This window comes from Rhododendron vialii, chromosome 13a (assembly GCF_030253575.1).
Source record: "Rhododendron vialii isolate Sample 1 chromosome 13a, ASM3025357v1".
NCBI classification, from domain to species: Eukaryota; Viridiplantae; Streptophyta; class Magnoliopsida; order Ericales; family Ericaceae; genus Rhododendron; species Rhododendron vialii.
In genome coordinates, this window is record NC_080569.1 from 3073053 (window position 1) to 3091452 (window position 18400).

Here is an 18400-nt window from a genome sequence, read left to right on the forward strand (position 1 = left end):
AACAAATACCATATTCAAAATCGAATATACTTCATCAAGTGATTGAATGGAATGAGTACAGCCCTTTGAATAGGTTCTTCAAAAGATAAAAAAACATAACCTAGATTTCTAAGTAGGATATATTAATCTAAAATAACAACTAAACTACTAACGAAAGAAACATAACCTAGATTTCTACGTAGGATAACTCCTAAAATAACAATTGATACTACAAGTAAAATCCTAACATCTAAATACATAATGATAACATATCAATATCCTCCTAGATCATATACGAATTGCTCGTGGGGCCCATGGAGTACTCATTCCCGTTCCCTGTCAAAGTCTTAAGATAGAAATTAAATTTTCATTTATGATCTTTCGGTGGCTTCATGGGTCTCCACATTAAATATGATGATTTTTTAGAAAACCACGATTGTGGTGAGGAAGTAGAAAAAATTCATCAAGTAAAAATAGTGCAAAGGATCAATCTGTTGAAGTAATAGTGAATGCTTCCAATAACAAGAATACTTGCGGTTTTAAGGTGGAACCCCTACCACGTATATCAAGAACAGAGGCTAGTAAGGATGATTAATCAATCACAATTTTCCAAACGTGCAAATCAGCCCTGGTGGACGAGGAATCACTGATGCTTACTGTAGGCTCACAAGAGAATGTGAAGGATTCAGTTAAATCACACATTAGTATGGATTTCAGATTCCCTATTGCCTTAAGTATGGGATTTCAGATTCCCCATTGCTCTTACAGGAGTCCAGTATATTCACCTAAATCGACATAAAAAAAAAAAAGCCCATTGGTTTGAGCTTGACTTGCTTCCTCGTTGTGCTCTTCAACAGGGAAAATTAACACCTTTAGTTAAAAAGGCCAAAAGCACTGATAGTCTTCGTGAACCTATATCCAATCTATAGTACGTAACGATTCCTAGTTACTTTGATTTGCTGCCTTCTTCACCAAATGAAAACAAACATAAATAACCTAACTGGTAACTCCAATAATCGGCAGAACATGTTGAATTTTCTAAACACTGATTAGCACTGGACTCAAGCCCTTGTGTTGGACTGCGCGCGGGTTGGGCAGGTTGGCGGGCTGCATGTGATTTCTTAAGTACCAATGCATTAGTAATTTGTTGGCGCAAATCCTAGCACATAGCGTGCCTAACCTATGTAGGTATTTTAGCCGAACTACATAGTTTGTGTTCTGTAACTCCTCCTTGTGATTGGTTTTTTTATATCAATGTAATTTCGTGTGGCTGCGACTGTGTGTGGTCAGAACAGTCAAGCTAAAGTTTGAGTCCTAGGTGATTTGAAAACTACACCGTTCCCGGCAGGTAAAGAGAAAATCTTTAAACCAACAAAAACGAGCATACAACAAAATTGTTATCGGCAACAAGGAAGCACGCATATTAAGCAATCACATACTGCCAATACAAGCTGGTCCTGATACTTACCACTTACGAGTCAGCTGAAAATTATGATACTTACAACTTACGATACGTTACCAACAAAATTTGAACAATTACCGTTCCAAAAAAAACAAATTTGAAGTTACGCTTCCGTTAAAATATCCAATTTTGCAGGAAAACAGCAGCAATCAATCAAACAAACGAGATCGAATTCGCGGTGAGCGTACCGGCGAGGATTCGGAGGAGGAGTGACCGATCAAAGATCCCGATGGAGGAGTGTCAGACAGGAGTTACGATGGATCGGAGATGCAGTCGAGCCCAATACAACAGCAGTTAATCTGATTGCTTTCAATTAGATTTCTGAAGTCACAGGTTAGAGAGAGAGAGAGAGAGAGAGAGAGAAGGATTTGCTGAAGTTTAACAAGAGAAGAAAGCCTATTAATTTTTATTTCTATTTATTTTTATTTTTACAAACAAAAACACCGCCTTCTGCTACAGTACGATGTTGAACCGTGTGGAATTGTGGATCCTGCAAGGGCTGTAGGGGAAACTTATTACACTTCAACCCCTGTAGTAAAGTTGATTTTCGGATTTGATCCTTTCACCGGCTAACCTTCAGTTACCTTCATTTATCAGCACATTACTTCATTAATCACTTATTTTTTCTGGGGTTTTTTTTACTTCAATTAAAGCAAATAACAGTTTACAGGAAGGAAAAACAAACAACAAACTAAGCTAAAGAACAAGAAAACTAGGATGGAGATCCTAGATGTGGGGTGGGTGCTCTAATCGCATATCCATCCAAAGGGTAGTTTTGCCCAAAAAAATATCTTGCTCGTGAACGAGGGATAAAACTAGCCACCGTCTGCTTAGCTAAAACATGCGCCAACGCCTATACAATCCTGCGATGAACCTTTGAGATCCTACAAAAAGTCAACTTCAATATCTCCTGCAAAAAGTTTCGCAACAAATGCTTATTAGCAAAGTGGACTTCAATAACACTGAAATAATAGAAAGTGGAGGGAGAAAATTATATTCATAACATATCATGTAATGATTTGAAGGAGAATGATGAACACTGGAATAAAACTTTCGTACAACTCATTTTACATTTAAAATAGTTTTTTGATCCATAAAAAAACACAATGAAATCTAAATTTTCTCGCACAATAAATCACTTACTCCTATGCAAGTACGAGGTATAGTTCATTAAGTTAAGAGTCATGGCATTGCTTCATTGGGTATCAACAAATACCAATGTACCTAATCACCAATAAAACAGTGTCACTGACATGTTATGGCGAGGTGAAATACAAATTGTTGTATTTTTAGACCTTCCTTAAAGCTAATATTGATAAAGGCAGTCTTTTTCATTTGAAAGTGACTTTCAGAGTATCCAAACTTCGAAATGAAAAAATTTAAATATAAATATTTATTTTTGTTATTTAGGTTCATGAGATTGGAGTGGGTTGAGCTTTTCAGCCCACTCAGTAAATGGGATTAATTTGGCGTTATCTAATGAAGCTCATTCCAACACTACATGGCCCACATACCATATTATGTGCATATTTTTCATTTATTGTACTGGTAAATAAAAACATTAAAATAAATAGATATCTGCCGAGGTTATTCTAGTTTCTAGGGTAATTTGGATTTTATTACTTTATAGAATGTGAAAATTGCTAAAATTAAGAGGTTTACAAAAATTTAACGAGATTGGGCTTGGAAACATCAAGTGAAACCCATTTATTTATCAGAAATCCTATTGGTACCGACGGTACCCATAGGGAAAATGCACCGACGGCCACCGGACGGCCGTCTCCGGTCACCGGACGGCCGATCCGAGCCGTCCAAAAATTTTAAAAAATAAAACCGAGTGGCCTTACGCGAGAATCAATGGCATCCGAGGTGTGTAGGGTACTTGATCCGAGTACCCCTTTTTCGTGTATATACACGTATATACAAATATACACGAAAAATGGGTGCTCGGATCAAGTACCCTACACACCTCGGATGCCATTGATTCTCGCGTAAGGCCACTCGGTTTTATTTTTTAAAATTTTTGGACGGCTCGGATCGGCCGTCCGGTGACCGGAGACGGCCGTCCGGTGGCCGTCGGTGCATTTTCCCTATGGGTACCGTCGGTACCCATAGCAGTACTCTTTATTTATTGGACGGACTTGAATAGATGCCAAGCCCGTTATTATGCCGCACAAGTCTGGCCGATCCCAGCTCGGCCCAATAGATTCCCGTAAGTGGGAAATATGATTAGTCCCTAGAATTAGTTGAGGTGCGCGTAAATTGGCCCATATACCTGAGTGAGTTATCAGAAAAGAGGCTACGGTTGACAATATAGATTTTCACCGTATCACCCCTGTTGATCAAATTACAGGAATAAAAAGTTGTAATTTCTGTATGAATGCAAAATCTGGAGTAATGAATACCACAACAAGGTTTGTTCCAAAATATATACCTCAGCCCTCAGGTAAACTACCATGGCTCATGGTAACTTTCAAGCTTAGAATAGAAAATATGGTAATTTTGATGCATTCAAGCTCCTGCACTTTTACAAGGCAAGTTTTATAAGAAACAAATGTGTTTGGGGCTTAAAGATTAAATCTTAAATTGAACGTGAAACCAAACAAATGTCGAGGGCTTGGCTTGCGGGATCTCCATGCCTTTAATCTTGCTTTCCTGGCTAAACAGGGTTGGAGATTCTTGCAAGGTCCTCGGTCCCTATTCCAGCGGCTTTAATACAGAGGTAAATATTTCCATATGCTTCTTGTCCAAATTTTGTGTCTTGGGCTTGGCGGAGCATTGTTGCTGGTAGGGCAATTCCCAAGAAAGGTTGGCGATGGAATGTGCGCAATATCTCTTCTATTGGAGTCCAGATCACCTGTACGAGCCCAATCCGGACATGGGTCTGTCTCACCCCTTAGAGCCGTTGATCTCACAAATCAACGGCTGAGATGCACCGAGCCAAAACAACGTCGTTTTGTAGCAAAACGTGTTCGGCACATCTTAGTCGTTGATTTGCGAGATCATCGGCTCCGAGGGGTGGAACAGGCCATGTCCGGATTGGGCTTGGACAGGGGATCCTCGGTGCTTCTATTGATATTTGGAAGGACCCTCTTTCAGGATTCTTAGTTCACCACCGCCAGCTGTCTCTCCATATCACCATATCCGCTTTGTTTCTGACCTTATTGCGGGGGGTAACCGTAGTTGAAATATCCCCCGCTGTTCTCGGAATTTGATTGGACAAAGTGAACTTACCATTCCACTTTTAGCCTCTCAAACAAAATACGGAATAACTTCCCTTTACCTTGATATGCTGAGTTTGAAAGAACACGATTAAATACGTCAACCAAAAATCATGCAGTGAACAACTCATTTTTACCTATATATTACAGGTTTTGTTGCACTTGCCGGTGAATTTGCAGAATCCAATCTAAATAACCATTCATGCCACCAGCCTGGTCCTCAACTAGGTTTGCAAGGAGAAAGAAACCTTCTCTGGGTTGTTCACCTTGTCTTACAAGGTGACATAGCTGATAATATGAAGGGTCAGCCACCCTAATTTTCTCAAGTATTGCCATCAGCTTCCTTGACATTTCACCATCACGCTCACACAAAATAACCTGATTTGCGATGTCCAAAAAAATAGAGCATTAGAAGGTGTCAGTGACAGCACAATCGAAAAGCATCAGGTAAAGGAAAGGGCATTAAAGAGAAAACAACAAGAATACATATGTGTACTTGAAGATCACAATGTGTACTTGACGGAACCTTTTACTCTTAGTGCAGTGAAAATCTTTGGAATTCAGGGAAAATCACAAACATCACACCAGAACAAGTAGAACCAAGTTAAACTGACTTAAACCAAAGGGTAATTCACCAAGGCCCGGAAACCCAGAGGCAAACCACTTCTTGGAATTGGTTACGAAACAACAATCCGCCAAACAAATGAATGAACTCTCTCGAACCCTGGCATTCATATTCGACGTTACAATTTCTTACTTGGCGGACTAAAAGTTCCATAGGAGTTCGGGTCTGATATTTTGTGTGCAAACGCAACCAGATGACAGGTAAAATCCTGGGGTTCATTGTGTCTTGGAAGTGATTCGCTACTAACCTGGTGCAGACCAGATTCTTAGGAATTGGTGGGGGAAGATGTCTTAAATGAAACATCATTGATGTGCCTCGAAAACCCTTTGTTCACTTGGGGTTCCCAATAAGTTTTTCTCCACTGATTACTTTCATCTCTCTCTCGCTCTCCATTTATCACCCCAAAAAACTCCCTCAAAACCTTTACCAAGCAACCTCTTAGTTTCTCTCCATGTTCATCCTCTTCAATCATAGTTCCAGACTTTACACTAACCATCACCATCAGTACTCTCGGAGGTATCCACTTTGTGAAATCCCTAGAATCCTAGGACTATCGGATAGTCCTAAAATTACCAACCTATTGTTCTCCCTCTATGCTCTAGTAACACAGCACATAACAAGGACACATGAATTTTTGATCGCTCTCTTCGTGTTAGAAGCAAAAATATGCGGCACGTTCAACACTAAGACATGAGTGAGAAATCATTCCATTTGACGCGCAACATTAAACACAATGAGATGGTTATTGAGATCCAGACCAAAGTATTTTAAATAAATCACAACTGCTGCAACACCAGAGTTAAAAAATCAAAAAGCACATGAGGTACCTGTAGTTTGATAAAAACATAGAGTGGTAATATAAAGATTTTACCAATAGAAGAAACTACCTTCGAAAGGTCTGTAGCAAAGTCTTGACCGAGGAGATTCATAGCTCTATCAGGTGAAAGCATTCTACCAAACCATATAACAAACCGAAAACCGTCATTGTAAATATAAAGGCCTCTGGAATCTAGGCTCTCTGCTGTAAGTGGTAGCCTCGAAACCTTAAACTCATTAACCTTAGAATAAGCCTGCAAATAAGATGCAGCTAGAGCTGTAAAATCTGCAAGAGCAACGGCATAATTGCAGAAAATTTACGCACCAGCAAGTAATGTACCTTCACGAGAAACTCATCAATCCGAACCAAATTTGGATATAGCAACTGCAACAAATTTTTAACAGGTAAAGTCATCATGGTGTGCCCTGCTGCACAGCGTTCATCAAGCTGCACATCAGGGTATCCACTACGAAGGGGTATTGATTTACAGAGTGCTAACCCATACAAAGGCAAGAACTTCAGTGATTCTGGGTATATCATCCTGCCTACCAAGCGATGCTGCACAGCATATAAATTTCGATATTCTTTTAGAGCTTTGATAATCCTCTGCTGAATTGAGTTTCGAGCTTCTTCCAGTTTGTAGGACAGGGTTTTCTCTATTGCTGCACAATAGTTCAGTTGAGACATTTTGGAAGCAAAAAAATAAGAATCAAGACTAATGCCATTGTCAAATATGGAAAACTAGCACGGGGAGAAGTGGGGTGCCTTTTGTACCTAGCCTACAAAGCAAAGAAACAACAGCACCAGTATCAGCTTGGCGGTACATCTCTCCTAGATCCGCAACCACAGGAATCGCTGCAGTATGTACTCTGATATGCCTCTCTCCAGAAGAGGAAGTGAATCTTTTGATGGTTAAGGAAAGTCATTTTTTATCTATTGCACCAATTAGAATAATGCCTTGGGATTTAAAGTGCATATTCAGAGCAAAGAACTTCATGGGGGGAAAAGTTAAATACAAAGGCATAAAATCATATGCAAAAAGAACATGGTCAATGATAGGACTTCACTTCATGCTCAAGCAAAAGGTGGGTATTGTTACATGCTAAAGCATATCTCTGAGATGCATTTGGGTCCTCATCCTCTAGGGAACTGAGAGGAAAGCAACAGAGCATCTGGTGGGCATAAATCGTATATCCTACATGAGCAAATGATGAAGTGAAACTGAACATTACCATGTAATGGTTTTCTTTGGCAATGTGCAGGTGTGACAAATACAAGATGAAACGAAGTACAAACTTCAAAATACATCTGCCACTAATTTCCATGCGCATGTGCCAAGAGAGCCATGCTTGAACTTCTTTGGCATGAAGTGAAGGATACAATAAACCAACTTGGAAGTATACAGTCTGCGTTGTCAACAGTGTCTCTTCAAGGGTCAACTGCATTGCAAAAGCTTTATCACAGTCTAGAGCTGGGAGTGCTATTATATCAGTGGAGTGCAACATAAAGTTGCCATGATAAGATGTGACCCTCAAACCTAATAGTTCAAGAAAACGAAAAATTAGCTCCAATGCCCATAAAGAGGAGAAACTTCCTAGAAAGTTGAAAAGAAATAGAGGAAATGGATTAAACATAGTGGTGTTTAGACCACCAGAATGACTACCTTTTCCACATCTTATGCGCATAATAGCTTCCCAGGCAGTTTCTCTTGTAAGATCTCTGGCTAGCTCATGTCTCAACTTCTCTTTGTGAATGGCTGAGTGGAAGCTCGGGTAGTAGCATACTTGACCACCAGTATACTTAGCCAAAGTTCCTATATGCAAAAGAATGAAATAACATATCTGATTAGGTGTATTGGTTCAACGAAATAAATCAAAAGGCAGAAGTTCAAGCATAAAAAACGAAAATTAAATAACTATTCAAATTGCCAACTCAACAAATAGACTTTAATAAATTGGTTAAAAATTAATCCTTGGCCAAAATGAAAGCAGAGCATGAGTGAAGCTAAAAGTTTTTGTTTCTTCCCTTTAGAGTGTACATGAAGCTAATGTAGTACCAAGAGAGATGCCCATGAATGCCTCTCTGTTTTATCTACTCCTTCCATTTTCTGCAATTTCTGCTTCTTAAGACATGGCAAACCAGGCCTTGTCAGTCTCTATTCTACCAATAAAAAATCCCGTTTTACAGTTTCAATCCTCTTCTCTTTCAGCCAGCCATCCTAGAGCCCCAGAAGATAGAAGGGAAACCAGCTTATTATTATTCCTCGTCCAGCTAAGGGGTTTATATCAACCAAGCAACCCTACATCTTATTTTAATAACTCAGTCAAACCAATTAGGATATTCAGAAGTATGAGACATGAATATGCTTAAATATACCAATAAATAAATGCACCCTGTATAGAAGAAAGTACAAAAATTTCCTATCAGCCAAAAGTACAAAGCAAATTAATGTACACTTAATTAACTGAACATGAAAATGTCTTAAGACAGATTTCATTAGCATTATGTAACTTGTCCAGATATATGAATCAATGGTGAGTCGGTGACTAAAAGGATAAAGCCAGAGTCATGGCATAATTTATCCTACCAACAGCACCTAATGAGACAATATAAATTCTTCAAACATCATGTATGATTTCAACAACCCATATAACAAAACAAAAACATGTGATGCGTATGTCCTTCATTTCTTGCAATCATCTTCAAAACAAGGCTCCAAAATGAAAACCGAATAAAAGTAGTTTCACTTGTTTTGGCAACAGATGATACGAGAAACACAAAACAAGAAACATGTCCCACATCCAAACGCGACCCCTTGAGTTTCAATTTCAGACTTGAGAACAGAAGGTGCTAAAGCTACACCTACCTAGGGATGCTATGTCAGTGTACTTGTCACTGAACGCATATATATTCACTGATATCTGGTATTTAGTACAATCAGCAGCCATCTGTTTGTAAAATGGATCTTCAGCTCTCCTTAGTGCATGCTCTTTATCTGTTCCGTAGACACGAAGGTCATCTCCACGCAACCTAAGGCGGCCAACACCAAGTGAAGGCAGCGTATTTTGGAAAATTAACAATTTCCCACCAAGTTGTCCCTGTAAGATGGGGAGAGGAATATGTCAACAAGTCAAAAGATGGCCAAACTAATAAGAAAAGAAAAACCATCTAACATCTGTAAGTCAGAAGATAAAAGAATACATAAAGACTGAAAATAACTGCACAAACAGTGAGAGTTAACAGTTCAAATGGGCGTAGGCAACACGCAGAAATAATGGAGCGCACCATAACCATATGTGCTGCTTTAAGAGCTGGACCAAAAGCAGATTCCACATTGACATTGTCTTGAAACATGGAGGATAAACTGTCTAGAAAAGCATCCACTACAATCCTTGATTCTGACAAGTTGACAAGGAGATCATCGGGCAAAGGAACAAATAAATCATCTAGATCTGAAACCACCATCATTTGAGGCTGCACCAAAGATGACTGGCAAAAGAGAAACAACATCAGTCAACACCAATAAATGTTGCAAGCAAGAAAAAGAAATCATTCTTTATAATAAGCAGCAGCAAAAAATCACTGCTTTGCTTGCCTTCATGTTATAAAAATGAAGGGTGCTGTCAAAAGTAATGAACCCAACTCGTGTTCTGGGGTAGCCAGGCAATCTATCCAAACAAGACTTGACAGTTTGTGCCACAACCTGAAAACGAACATCGAAAATATATGTATATAAATCCAAGTCATAAAGTGAAAATGCAGTCTCAGCTGTCACATGGTTATCATTAACAGTAAATATAATTGAACAAAAAGTACATAGTAGCATTATAGTTTAGTACAATAATCAAACAGAATTATATAAGAGGAGCATCATCTTAAGCGAGGAAGCTCACAACTACACAAGTCCATCTCTGTAAACAGGGATGGAACTAGGATTTCGTAAACATGGGGGCCGAAATATGAACAACAAGAAAAATGCCACCATCTAGTTCATGGGCGTCTAGTCTCCTTCATTGGTCTATGTTGCCCTTTCAGGCAAATATCTAGCAATATAAGTCTATGTTGTGACACTAGACATTCTCCTGGGATAATCTTGCAATCTTTGCATAACAAATGTTCAATGCCTCTAACAAAAAAGTAATCTATCTGACTTCTATTGAACCGGCTCTTAAAGGTAATTAGGTGTTCCTCTCTCTCCTTGGAAAAAGTGTCCATAACTATAAGATCAAAAGCCACTGCAAAATTCAAGATACTTCTACTAGCTTCATTTTGGTCACCAAATCCAAAACCAACATAGACTTTCTCATACCCTTGCCTATTAACTCTTACATGACCATTGAAATCGCCACCCATAAACAGCTTCTCTCCCACTGGTACCCCTTGCACCATGTGAAGTATTAATATTAAAATTTAAAAAAAAAAAAAAAAAAAACTCAAACTACAGGGGGGCCTTGCCCCCATATGCCCACATTTAATTCCATCTCTGTGCCACAAACATGACATTGCCATCAGTGCATATTATGGACAGCCCATATGCAATATCCATTGTAGAAAGAGTTTTTGATACTATAAAAACCAAAGCCTTCACCATTTTTCCCACCTTAGATTGCACAGAAAAAATTAAATAAACAATGCAAAAGAAAAACAGAGAACCATAAATTCAAGGTGGTATAGAAAACAATCCAAACAATGAATACATGGGCAGGAAGCAACGCAACATAAATTGCTAAAGGCCCATCCTTATCAGCTAAAAGTGCATACCTCAAGCATTCCACTTTTAACAGCGGATATTGATACGTCAATCAGGAAAAAATATAGCGGAGGCATTGGACGCCGGTGCATATACTCAACCGGAGCAATGAATTCCACACTACCCTTGGTAAGCTCGGGCCGTTCATTCAAGTCCACTCTTTTACCACTAGCATCCAAATGTGCAAAATAATCACCCGAAACTGGATATGAGATGGAAATAGGTCAGCTTGCGTGTATACAAACAAACACAACAGACAGGTTGAGCACGGCAACATGGGGGGTCGGGGGTTGCATATTAGGTAGGTTACATCATGTACTGTTCTTTATATGATAGTATAAATTTGGCAATCAAATCCGTTTTGTATATGCTGTATAAGTAGGAAAGATTTTCTAAGCACACATGATGAACATAAGTAGAAATGTCTGCAATGACTATACTTTAAAATGAAAAGACCAATGACTCAGTAAATCTCCAATCTAAAAGGCATTTGTTCTTGTTTATCCATGGAGTTAGAAGGTGACGTAACTAATCACATTGTAAGACCAAAAAAGAGTTTGGGAGGTTACATGCACAGTAAAATCGTGCGGATGGCTTGACAAGCATATAACTTTAGCAAATTTGGAAAAATGGTGGTTCTGTACATAGATTTCATCATTAGACTCCTTATGCTAGTGTTAATACCAAGATACTGCAAATGTTAATGCATGAAATGCGTCTTTAAAACCCTTTGGCTACATCACTTTACGAAAATGTTAAATGGAGTCTTCTAAATGCATAAAGTACCCATTACAATCCATAACACTAAGGTGAGGGTATGGTGTATCTGACTCCATGCATGTCTAACTGGAAACACACCTAACAAGAAGGCTTATTAATACAAGTATTCCTAGTGCTGGCCCTGAGCTAAAGCCCAAGGCGCGGTCACTTTAGGCCCCCAAAAATATGCAAATTTTGGGGGCCCTTCTATTTTGGTGCCCATAATAAAGGTACATAACGGAAAATATATATAATGAGACACACACGATGAGTGTTTGGATTTGTTTATTTGATGCGGACAACTTAAATACTTCAACAGATAAATGTTTGGGATATATTGAACCAAGCCAGAAAATGCTTTCAAACGTGACGGAAATACCCATAAAATACATTATGGAAATAATTAGTACTTTCGCTGCTAAAATTCCAAGAGTGATATTCAAATGATGCCTCTAAAATCTTGTAAAGTTCAGTCATTTGTTTATTTTTTTTTAAATAAGTGATATTTAAGTGGTACTTTTGATGTCTTTCATTGTTCAGCCATTGTTTGGAACTTTTTATTGTTGATGAATACTTGTAATTGTATTGAAAAATAAATTCATCTACTTTTTATTTTCTTCATAATATTGTATAAAGGGGACAGTTTTTATTTTCGCTTTAGGCCCACAAAAAGTCAGGGTTGGCCCTGAATTTGCCTAAGTTTCTTGCATGACACGTTGGCTAAAAAAAAAAGTATCTAACACATGAAAGTGTGTAGGAAGCACAATAGGAATACCAAGATCAGCACAGGGCTTCCCTAAACCTATTGATTCTCCACAAGTACCAGGCACAAAGGCATTAATAGTTGGTTGATTCACACATGATACCCAAAAGTAAAAAGAAAATATACCTGAAACACTAATCTGCCTGAGCCTACAAGGTATTCATAAAAACAGTCATAGCTCATGGATCTTGTAGAGCAATTAAAAAATAAAATAAAAAACAAACCAAACCAAAATGAGCCTTAAAATACGAAAACTGATTAACTCAAATCAGAAAAGCAAGTGTCTTTAAAAAGTTTTATAAAAAAAAGTATGAAACCGTGTAGGATATCCTAAGACTTGGGAATTAATGAACCCAAGAGAAAATCACTTGTGTAGTTGCACCAGATTCAAGATTACCAGTTCAAATCAATGTCTATAAATTTCGTTCCCATGAACCCTCATGGGTCTATATGACAAAACACACTTTCTTATAAGGAAAGTTGGAAATTTACCATCATTAAGGCAAGCACAGATGTTGCAACGCCACTTTCTTCCACCATCTGTGAATGTCACATATGGATTCACATATGTTCGACATCTTCTACAACGAATAATGCCACTCGGGGTAAAGTTAACTACTGGCACCTCCTCCTGCATGAACAGGGTTTACAATGAGAAAGAGAATGGAATTAATTTGAAGCATGCCCGACATCAGCACGGTCAATAGTTCGGACTGCACATATACTCACCCCATCAGGAGCTTCTGCAAGAGGACAAACAACAGCTCCAAGAGGCAAATGCCACCTTGAAACCAAAGACTGAGAATTCGGCATTGTGCAAGTTGTAAAACGTACATATCTAGAATCACAATTCAAAGGATACGTATCAGCAAAAGACTTTGGCTCCACGTCACCATCTAATGGTCTTGGCAATGCTTTAGAATCAAGTCCCGGATCCATTGATCCAGGTACAGAAGCAACAGAGAGAGAGCTGAAGTCTTCTGCCAAACCCTGCATAGCTCCCATTGGAGGTCCAGACCCTTGGTGTCGAATGTGTTCCCTTGAATAGACACCAAGTGGAGCAGCAACTGGCGGAGGGGGAACATAACCTCCTTGACGGGAAGGAAAAGCGGCAGATGTTGTCGGTGGGACCGGACCAAAACCTCCTTGATGGGTGACAAAGTGGGCAGACTGTACAGGTGGAGGTTGTATAACTGCACTAGGTGGGTTACCGGGAAAACCAGTACAAGATGTCTGTAATGTCTGCAGTGTTGGCCTTGGAGCAGAAAATGACGAATCTAAAGATGATGGAGGAATATCCATGCCAGACGGCAACTGGTTTATGCTCTGAGGAGGTGATCCCATGGGCACAGAAGGTATCTGCGGTCGTAGATGAAGAGAAACTGGCGGGGAACGAACATGACCTGCAGGATGTCTAATTGGTGGGGGGAAAACTGGCCGTCCTGGAGCAGAAATATTTGGAGGGGCTAACTGACCTGTTGATGGAAATTGTGGGCTCCGGAAGCGCTGGAAAGATCCAACACCTGGTGGGGCATGAGATGATTGCGGAGGAGGCATAGATGGATCATTATACCTACCTGTTTGTGTTGGTCTAGCGCCAGATGCTTCAGGTCCAACAACTGGTGCAGATGGTAAGAAAGGCCTTGAAGTTTGGAAAGCAATAGGTGCAGATGGTAAGAAAGGCCTTGAAGTTTGGAAAGCAATAGGTGTTGTGGATCTAAACGCAGAGGCCGGAGGGCCAGATGATAAAAAAGGTGTTGTGCTCTGAGAAGCAGCAACAAAAGTTGGAGGAGAAGAAGCAGGCCTTTGAGGGAAATTTCCACTGTTAGAATTTTCTGTCCCCATGGTGTTCATATCTTACGCTAAATCTCCTTCCAATGGCTATGGTTCCATGAATAGTCCTGAGAACGTGAAACATACAATATGTCATTATAAGGGTGGAAATTTAAAAGACTATTCAAAAAGCCAAGGCTCGGAGAGTAACTCAGAAGTATTTACAAGAAGAAAGTTGACAGACATAGGTAATAGTTCAAATAAATACTATGTAACACATCAGCGAAAACACATTCAAATTGAAAATCTGGAGTATATTGCTAGACGAAAACATGGAATAAGCTTGATGCGGGAACTTTATTCAATGGCCAACAAGAAAATTACGTGGTGACCGGAGTGCAGTGAAAACCGTATTGGCTCCAAGAGTTTTTAGGGTCTATATGTTTCATGGACATTCTCTAAGTGCCCATGGAACACTCCTTCCCATTCCCACTCAAAATCTTACGATAAAAATCATTTTCAGTTATGATCTTTCAGTGGCTTCGTGTGTCCCCCCATTTAGTATGGATTTCAGATACCCTATTGCTCTTACAAGTGTCCGGTATATTCGATTAAATCGATATACAAAAACAGTCCATTGGTTTGAGCTTGATTGGTGTCCTAGTTATGCTCTTCAACAAGAAAAATTAACACACTTCCAAAATCGACATTACTTAGTGATTTCTGGTGTCTTGATTTGTTGCCAACTTCACCAACGAAAACTAACATAAATAACTAACTAGACTCCAATAATAGGCAAAACATGTTGAATTTTCTAGAGCCTGACTAGTACTGGCCTCAACCCCTTGCTTTGGACCGCACAAGATTTCTAAATACCAAGGGCATTATGGTACTTCGTTGGTGCAAATCCTAGTACATAGTGTGCCTCGCCTATGCAGCCGATGTTGCATCTCTTCTTCGCCGATGAAGACTTAAATAAAAGCTGGTGTGAGCTGTGAAACTTGGCATTTTCACTGAACTAAGTATTATGTGTGCTGTGATTGATTTATGTGTGTGTATGTGTTTGGTCAAGCTAAAGTTTGATTCCCAGTTAATTCGAGTATTACAACGTTCCCGCGTTAAAGACAAAATCTTAAAACTAACAAAAATGAGTACATTCAAAAAATTGTTATCGGCAACAAGGAAGCACGCAAATTAAGGAATCTCTCATTGCCAATACAAGCTGGTAGGGCTGCAAATTAGCTGAAACAAGCCGAACTTTAGAATAAAACTGTTACAAGTATTATGCATATAAATAAGTTCATATATGTAGAAGTTTTGTTCTTTAATATATACCTATTAAAAATACACATACAAGTCTACATGTAGTACATGTAAAAAAGTTTGTTCACATACAAGGTACTGAAATTGTAGACATAAAATTTTCATTGTATACCTACACCCTAGGTTTGTGAGCCTAATTGAGCCGAATACTGTCAGGCTCAGGTTCGGTTCCATTCATTTAACATGCGAATGAAACTCGAACCAGCCTTTACCAAGTCGAGCCTCACTAGTTCGCGAACGCCCCTACAAGTTGGTCCTGATTGATGTAGGACAAAAATTTAGAAAATTTCAATTTTATGGAAACTTTATTCTAGGAATTATTCGTTTTAGGAATCCCCCTTTTAATGCCACTTGTTTAGGCATATTCCTATTAGTCTTTTAATTTTATAAGTCTTTGTTTCCAAGTATTGTTTTGCTTGGTCTCCATTTTAAGTAATTACCTTATTGTTAGGACTCCTGCTAGTATAAATAGGGGTGTGAGTTATTCAATTATTAAACTTTTAAGCTTTTGATCAATAATATTCAGAGATTCTCTCTTTCTTTCTTGTGCACAAGATTTGCTCGTTGCGACGAGTTGTTTATCTCGTTTGGAATAGTACGCTAACTAGTCTCTCGTGAATTCCGCTGCGTCAAGTGGTATCAGAGCAAGGCTTTGCCTGGTTCAATGGCACCAAACACAGAAGAAGACACACCCATTGACGTTGGTCATGGGCTTACTGACCTAAGGAGGATGGTGGAGGATCAACAAGCACAGTTGACCGAGATCCGTCAGGATACCTACACTCAATTCGCTGAGATCCGTGAGATGCTGCAGGGGTTGACTCTACAAAATCGCCAAAGGCCAGAAAGGGTTGAGAAGGATCGCGCGTTGGGATTTGCCCATTGCCAACCTCCTAACCAGAATAGGAACCGCGTTGAGGGATTTGCCCGCAACCAACCTATTCACCATAACGTCTCCAGAGGATATTCTTATTATCATTACGATAGTAGGAATAAATTTGAAGGCGAGCTATTCGAGAACCATGATGCTTATCAGTCGATAAAGTGACAACCAAATTTCAGATATTACGATAATTTGCCAAAATTTAGTGGTCTTGAATTTTTTGAAGATCGTTTGGATTGGATTCTAAACATCGAAGATTCCTTCGAGTATGCAAAAATTCCAACAGAACAAATGTGGAGGTATTTGTTAGTGAAGCTTACGGGACCAGCGCTACGATGGTGGCTAGATATGCAATTTCTAAGAGATCGATTGGGCAAGCGTCGAATTTATGCATGGTACAGAATTAAAAAATGTATGATGGAGAGATTTTTACCAAGGAATTATGAGCAATTGTTGGAGGAAAATATAAGCCAAAACAGTATCATACAGAACAAATTATTGTAGAAGCCGTGGGAGAAGTCAAAATTGAAGTTGAAGGTCAAGACGAAATTAACATCAATGCTTGTGTGCAAAAGGATATTGAAATTGTTTCTGATGCGGTTGCGGAGGAACAAAAGAATATTGCATTGGAGGTTTGTGCATTTGGGCTTGATGAATCACCCACAATGTAGTTGATTACAACACTACAAGAAAATATAGTTATTGCTGAAATCCGATTTTCTGACAAAGGAGTGCCAACCAGCTCTATAATAAATCAAAGTCTAGAGAACCAGCAACTTCAGCATAAGGTTCTAGTTGTCGATTTTCTTGGAGTGCAACAATTTGATTAGGTTCCCAACATTCATCTAGTGAATTTTGTCAACAAGTTAAGGCATGCTGAGAAACAATCTTTGCAAATACACTTTTTCTTGAAATTTTATTTCAAGTTAAGAAAGGAGTTAAAGTATTCTAAGTATCTGTTTCTTTGGCATGGAAGATGGCAGATTTCCAATGAGAACTCGAGGTCGAGTTCTTTTGAAGAAAAGGAGACTGATATAGGACAAAAATTTAGAAAATTTCAATTTTATGGAAACTTTATTCTAGGAATTATTCGTTTTAGGAATCCCCCTTTTAATGCCACTTGTTTAGGCATATTCCTATTAGTCTTTTAAGTAATTACCTTATTGTTATGACTCCTACTAGTATAAATAGGGGTGTAAGTTATTCAATTATTAAACTTTTAAGCTTTTGATCAATAATATTCAGAGATTCTCTCTTTCTTTCTTGTGCGCAAGATTTGCTCGTTGCGACGAGTTGTTTATCTCGTTTGGAATAGTACGCTAACTAGTCTCTCGTGAATTCCGCTGCGTCACTGATACTTAGCAATTATGACGTAATCAACAAAGTTTGAACAAATTGAAAATTATGCTTCCATGAACGCATAAAAATTTGAAAGAAACCAACAGCAATCAATCAGACAAACGATGTCAAATTTGCGTTGAACGTACCAGCAGCACTGATTTGACGATTTGGAGAAGTTTGAAACAGGAGTTACAGAGGATCAGGCGATTGATGAACAGGGAGTTGAATTCGACGCCAAGTACTGCAACAGTTGATCAGATTGCCGGTGACTAGGTTTGCAAAGGTAAGTCAATAGGGCAGAGAGAGAGAGAGAGAGAGAGAGAGTAGGAAGAGGAAGAACGAATTGGGAGCGGATTTGCTGAACTTTTTTTTAAACATAACTAATAACGACCGCAGCTACAGTGAGATGCCGCATCGTGTATCTCTTGCCGTGGGGGAAACCTACACTTCACTCCCTGTAGTTTAGTCAGTTTTTGGATTGATCCCCTTACCTTCATTGACCTTTATTTAGGGGAGTGATTTTGTCACTCTCCTTTTGTTAATGTCATTCTCCTTTGTGTCTTGATTAGATGATTTATTTTATGAGAGAAGGGGAGTGACATTAATAAAAAGAGGAGTGACAAAATCAATTCCTTTTATTTTTCATCACATAATTACGTATTATACTATGTTTGATTGTCATGTATTTGAAAGAGAATGATGAT

General features: G+C 38.9%; 1 protein-coding gene across 2 annotated transcripts; it reads right to left on the reverse strand.

Annotated features, from left to right (window-relative positions):
• Positions 1 to 4573: 4573 nt before the first annotated feature.
• On the reverse strand, positions 4574 to 18079 carry LOC131315017 (protein transport protein SEC24 A-like). 2 transcript variants are annotated; one of them, XM_058344058.1, is made up of 14 exons: positions 17843 to 18079; positions 13106 to 14277; positions 12869 to 13007; positions 10866 to 11056; positions 9700 to 9807; positions 9390 to 9593; positions 8971 to 9202; positions 7768 to 7917; positions 7485 to 7641; positions 6879 to 7006; positions 6444 to 6766; positions 6175 to 6357; positions 4800 to 5040; positions 4574 to 4733 (listed from the first exon to the last, which is right to left on the reverse strand). In XM_058344058.1, the coding sequence occupies exons 2-13, from the start codon at positions 14228 to 14230 to the stop codon at positions 4807 to 4809; spliced, it is 3174 nt and encodes a 1057-aa protein (XP_058200041.1). In that variant the 5' UTR covers positions 14231 to 14277; positions 17843 to 18079; the 3' UTR covers positions 4574 to 4733; positions 4800 to 4806. The 2 variants fall into 2 exon arrangements, with proteins under 2 accessions (XP_058200041.1, XP_058200040.1); XM_058344057.1 differs by lacking the exon at positions 4574 to 4733 and having other exon boundaries at positions 4754 to 5040.
• Between the last annotated feature and the right edge of the window lie 321 nt (positions 18080 to 18400).

Coding starts and splice junctions, on each gene's coding strand:
- LOC131315017 (XM_058344058.1), bottom strand. CDS start 14,230: ATGAACACCATGGGGACAGAAAATTCTAACAGTGGAAATTTCCCTCAA. Junction 13,008..13,105: donor TTGCAGAAGCTCCTGATGGG/GTGAGTATATGT, acceptor CTGTTCATGCAG/GAGGAGGTGCCAGTAGTTAA. Junction 9,203..9,389: donor AAGCAGCACATATGGTTATG/GTGCGCTCCATT, acceptor CCCATCTTACAG/GGACAACTTGGTGGGAAATT.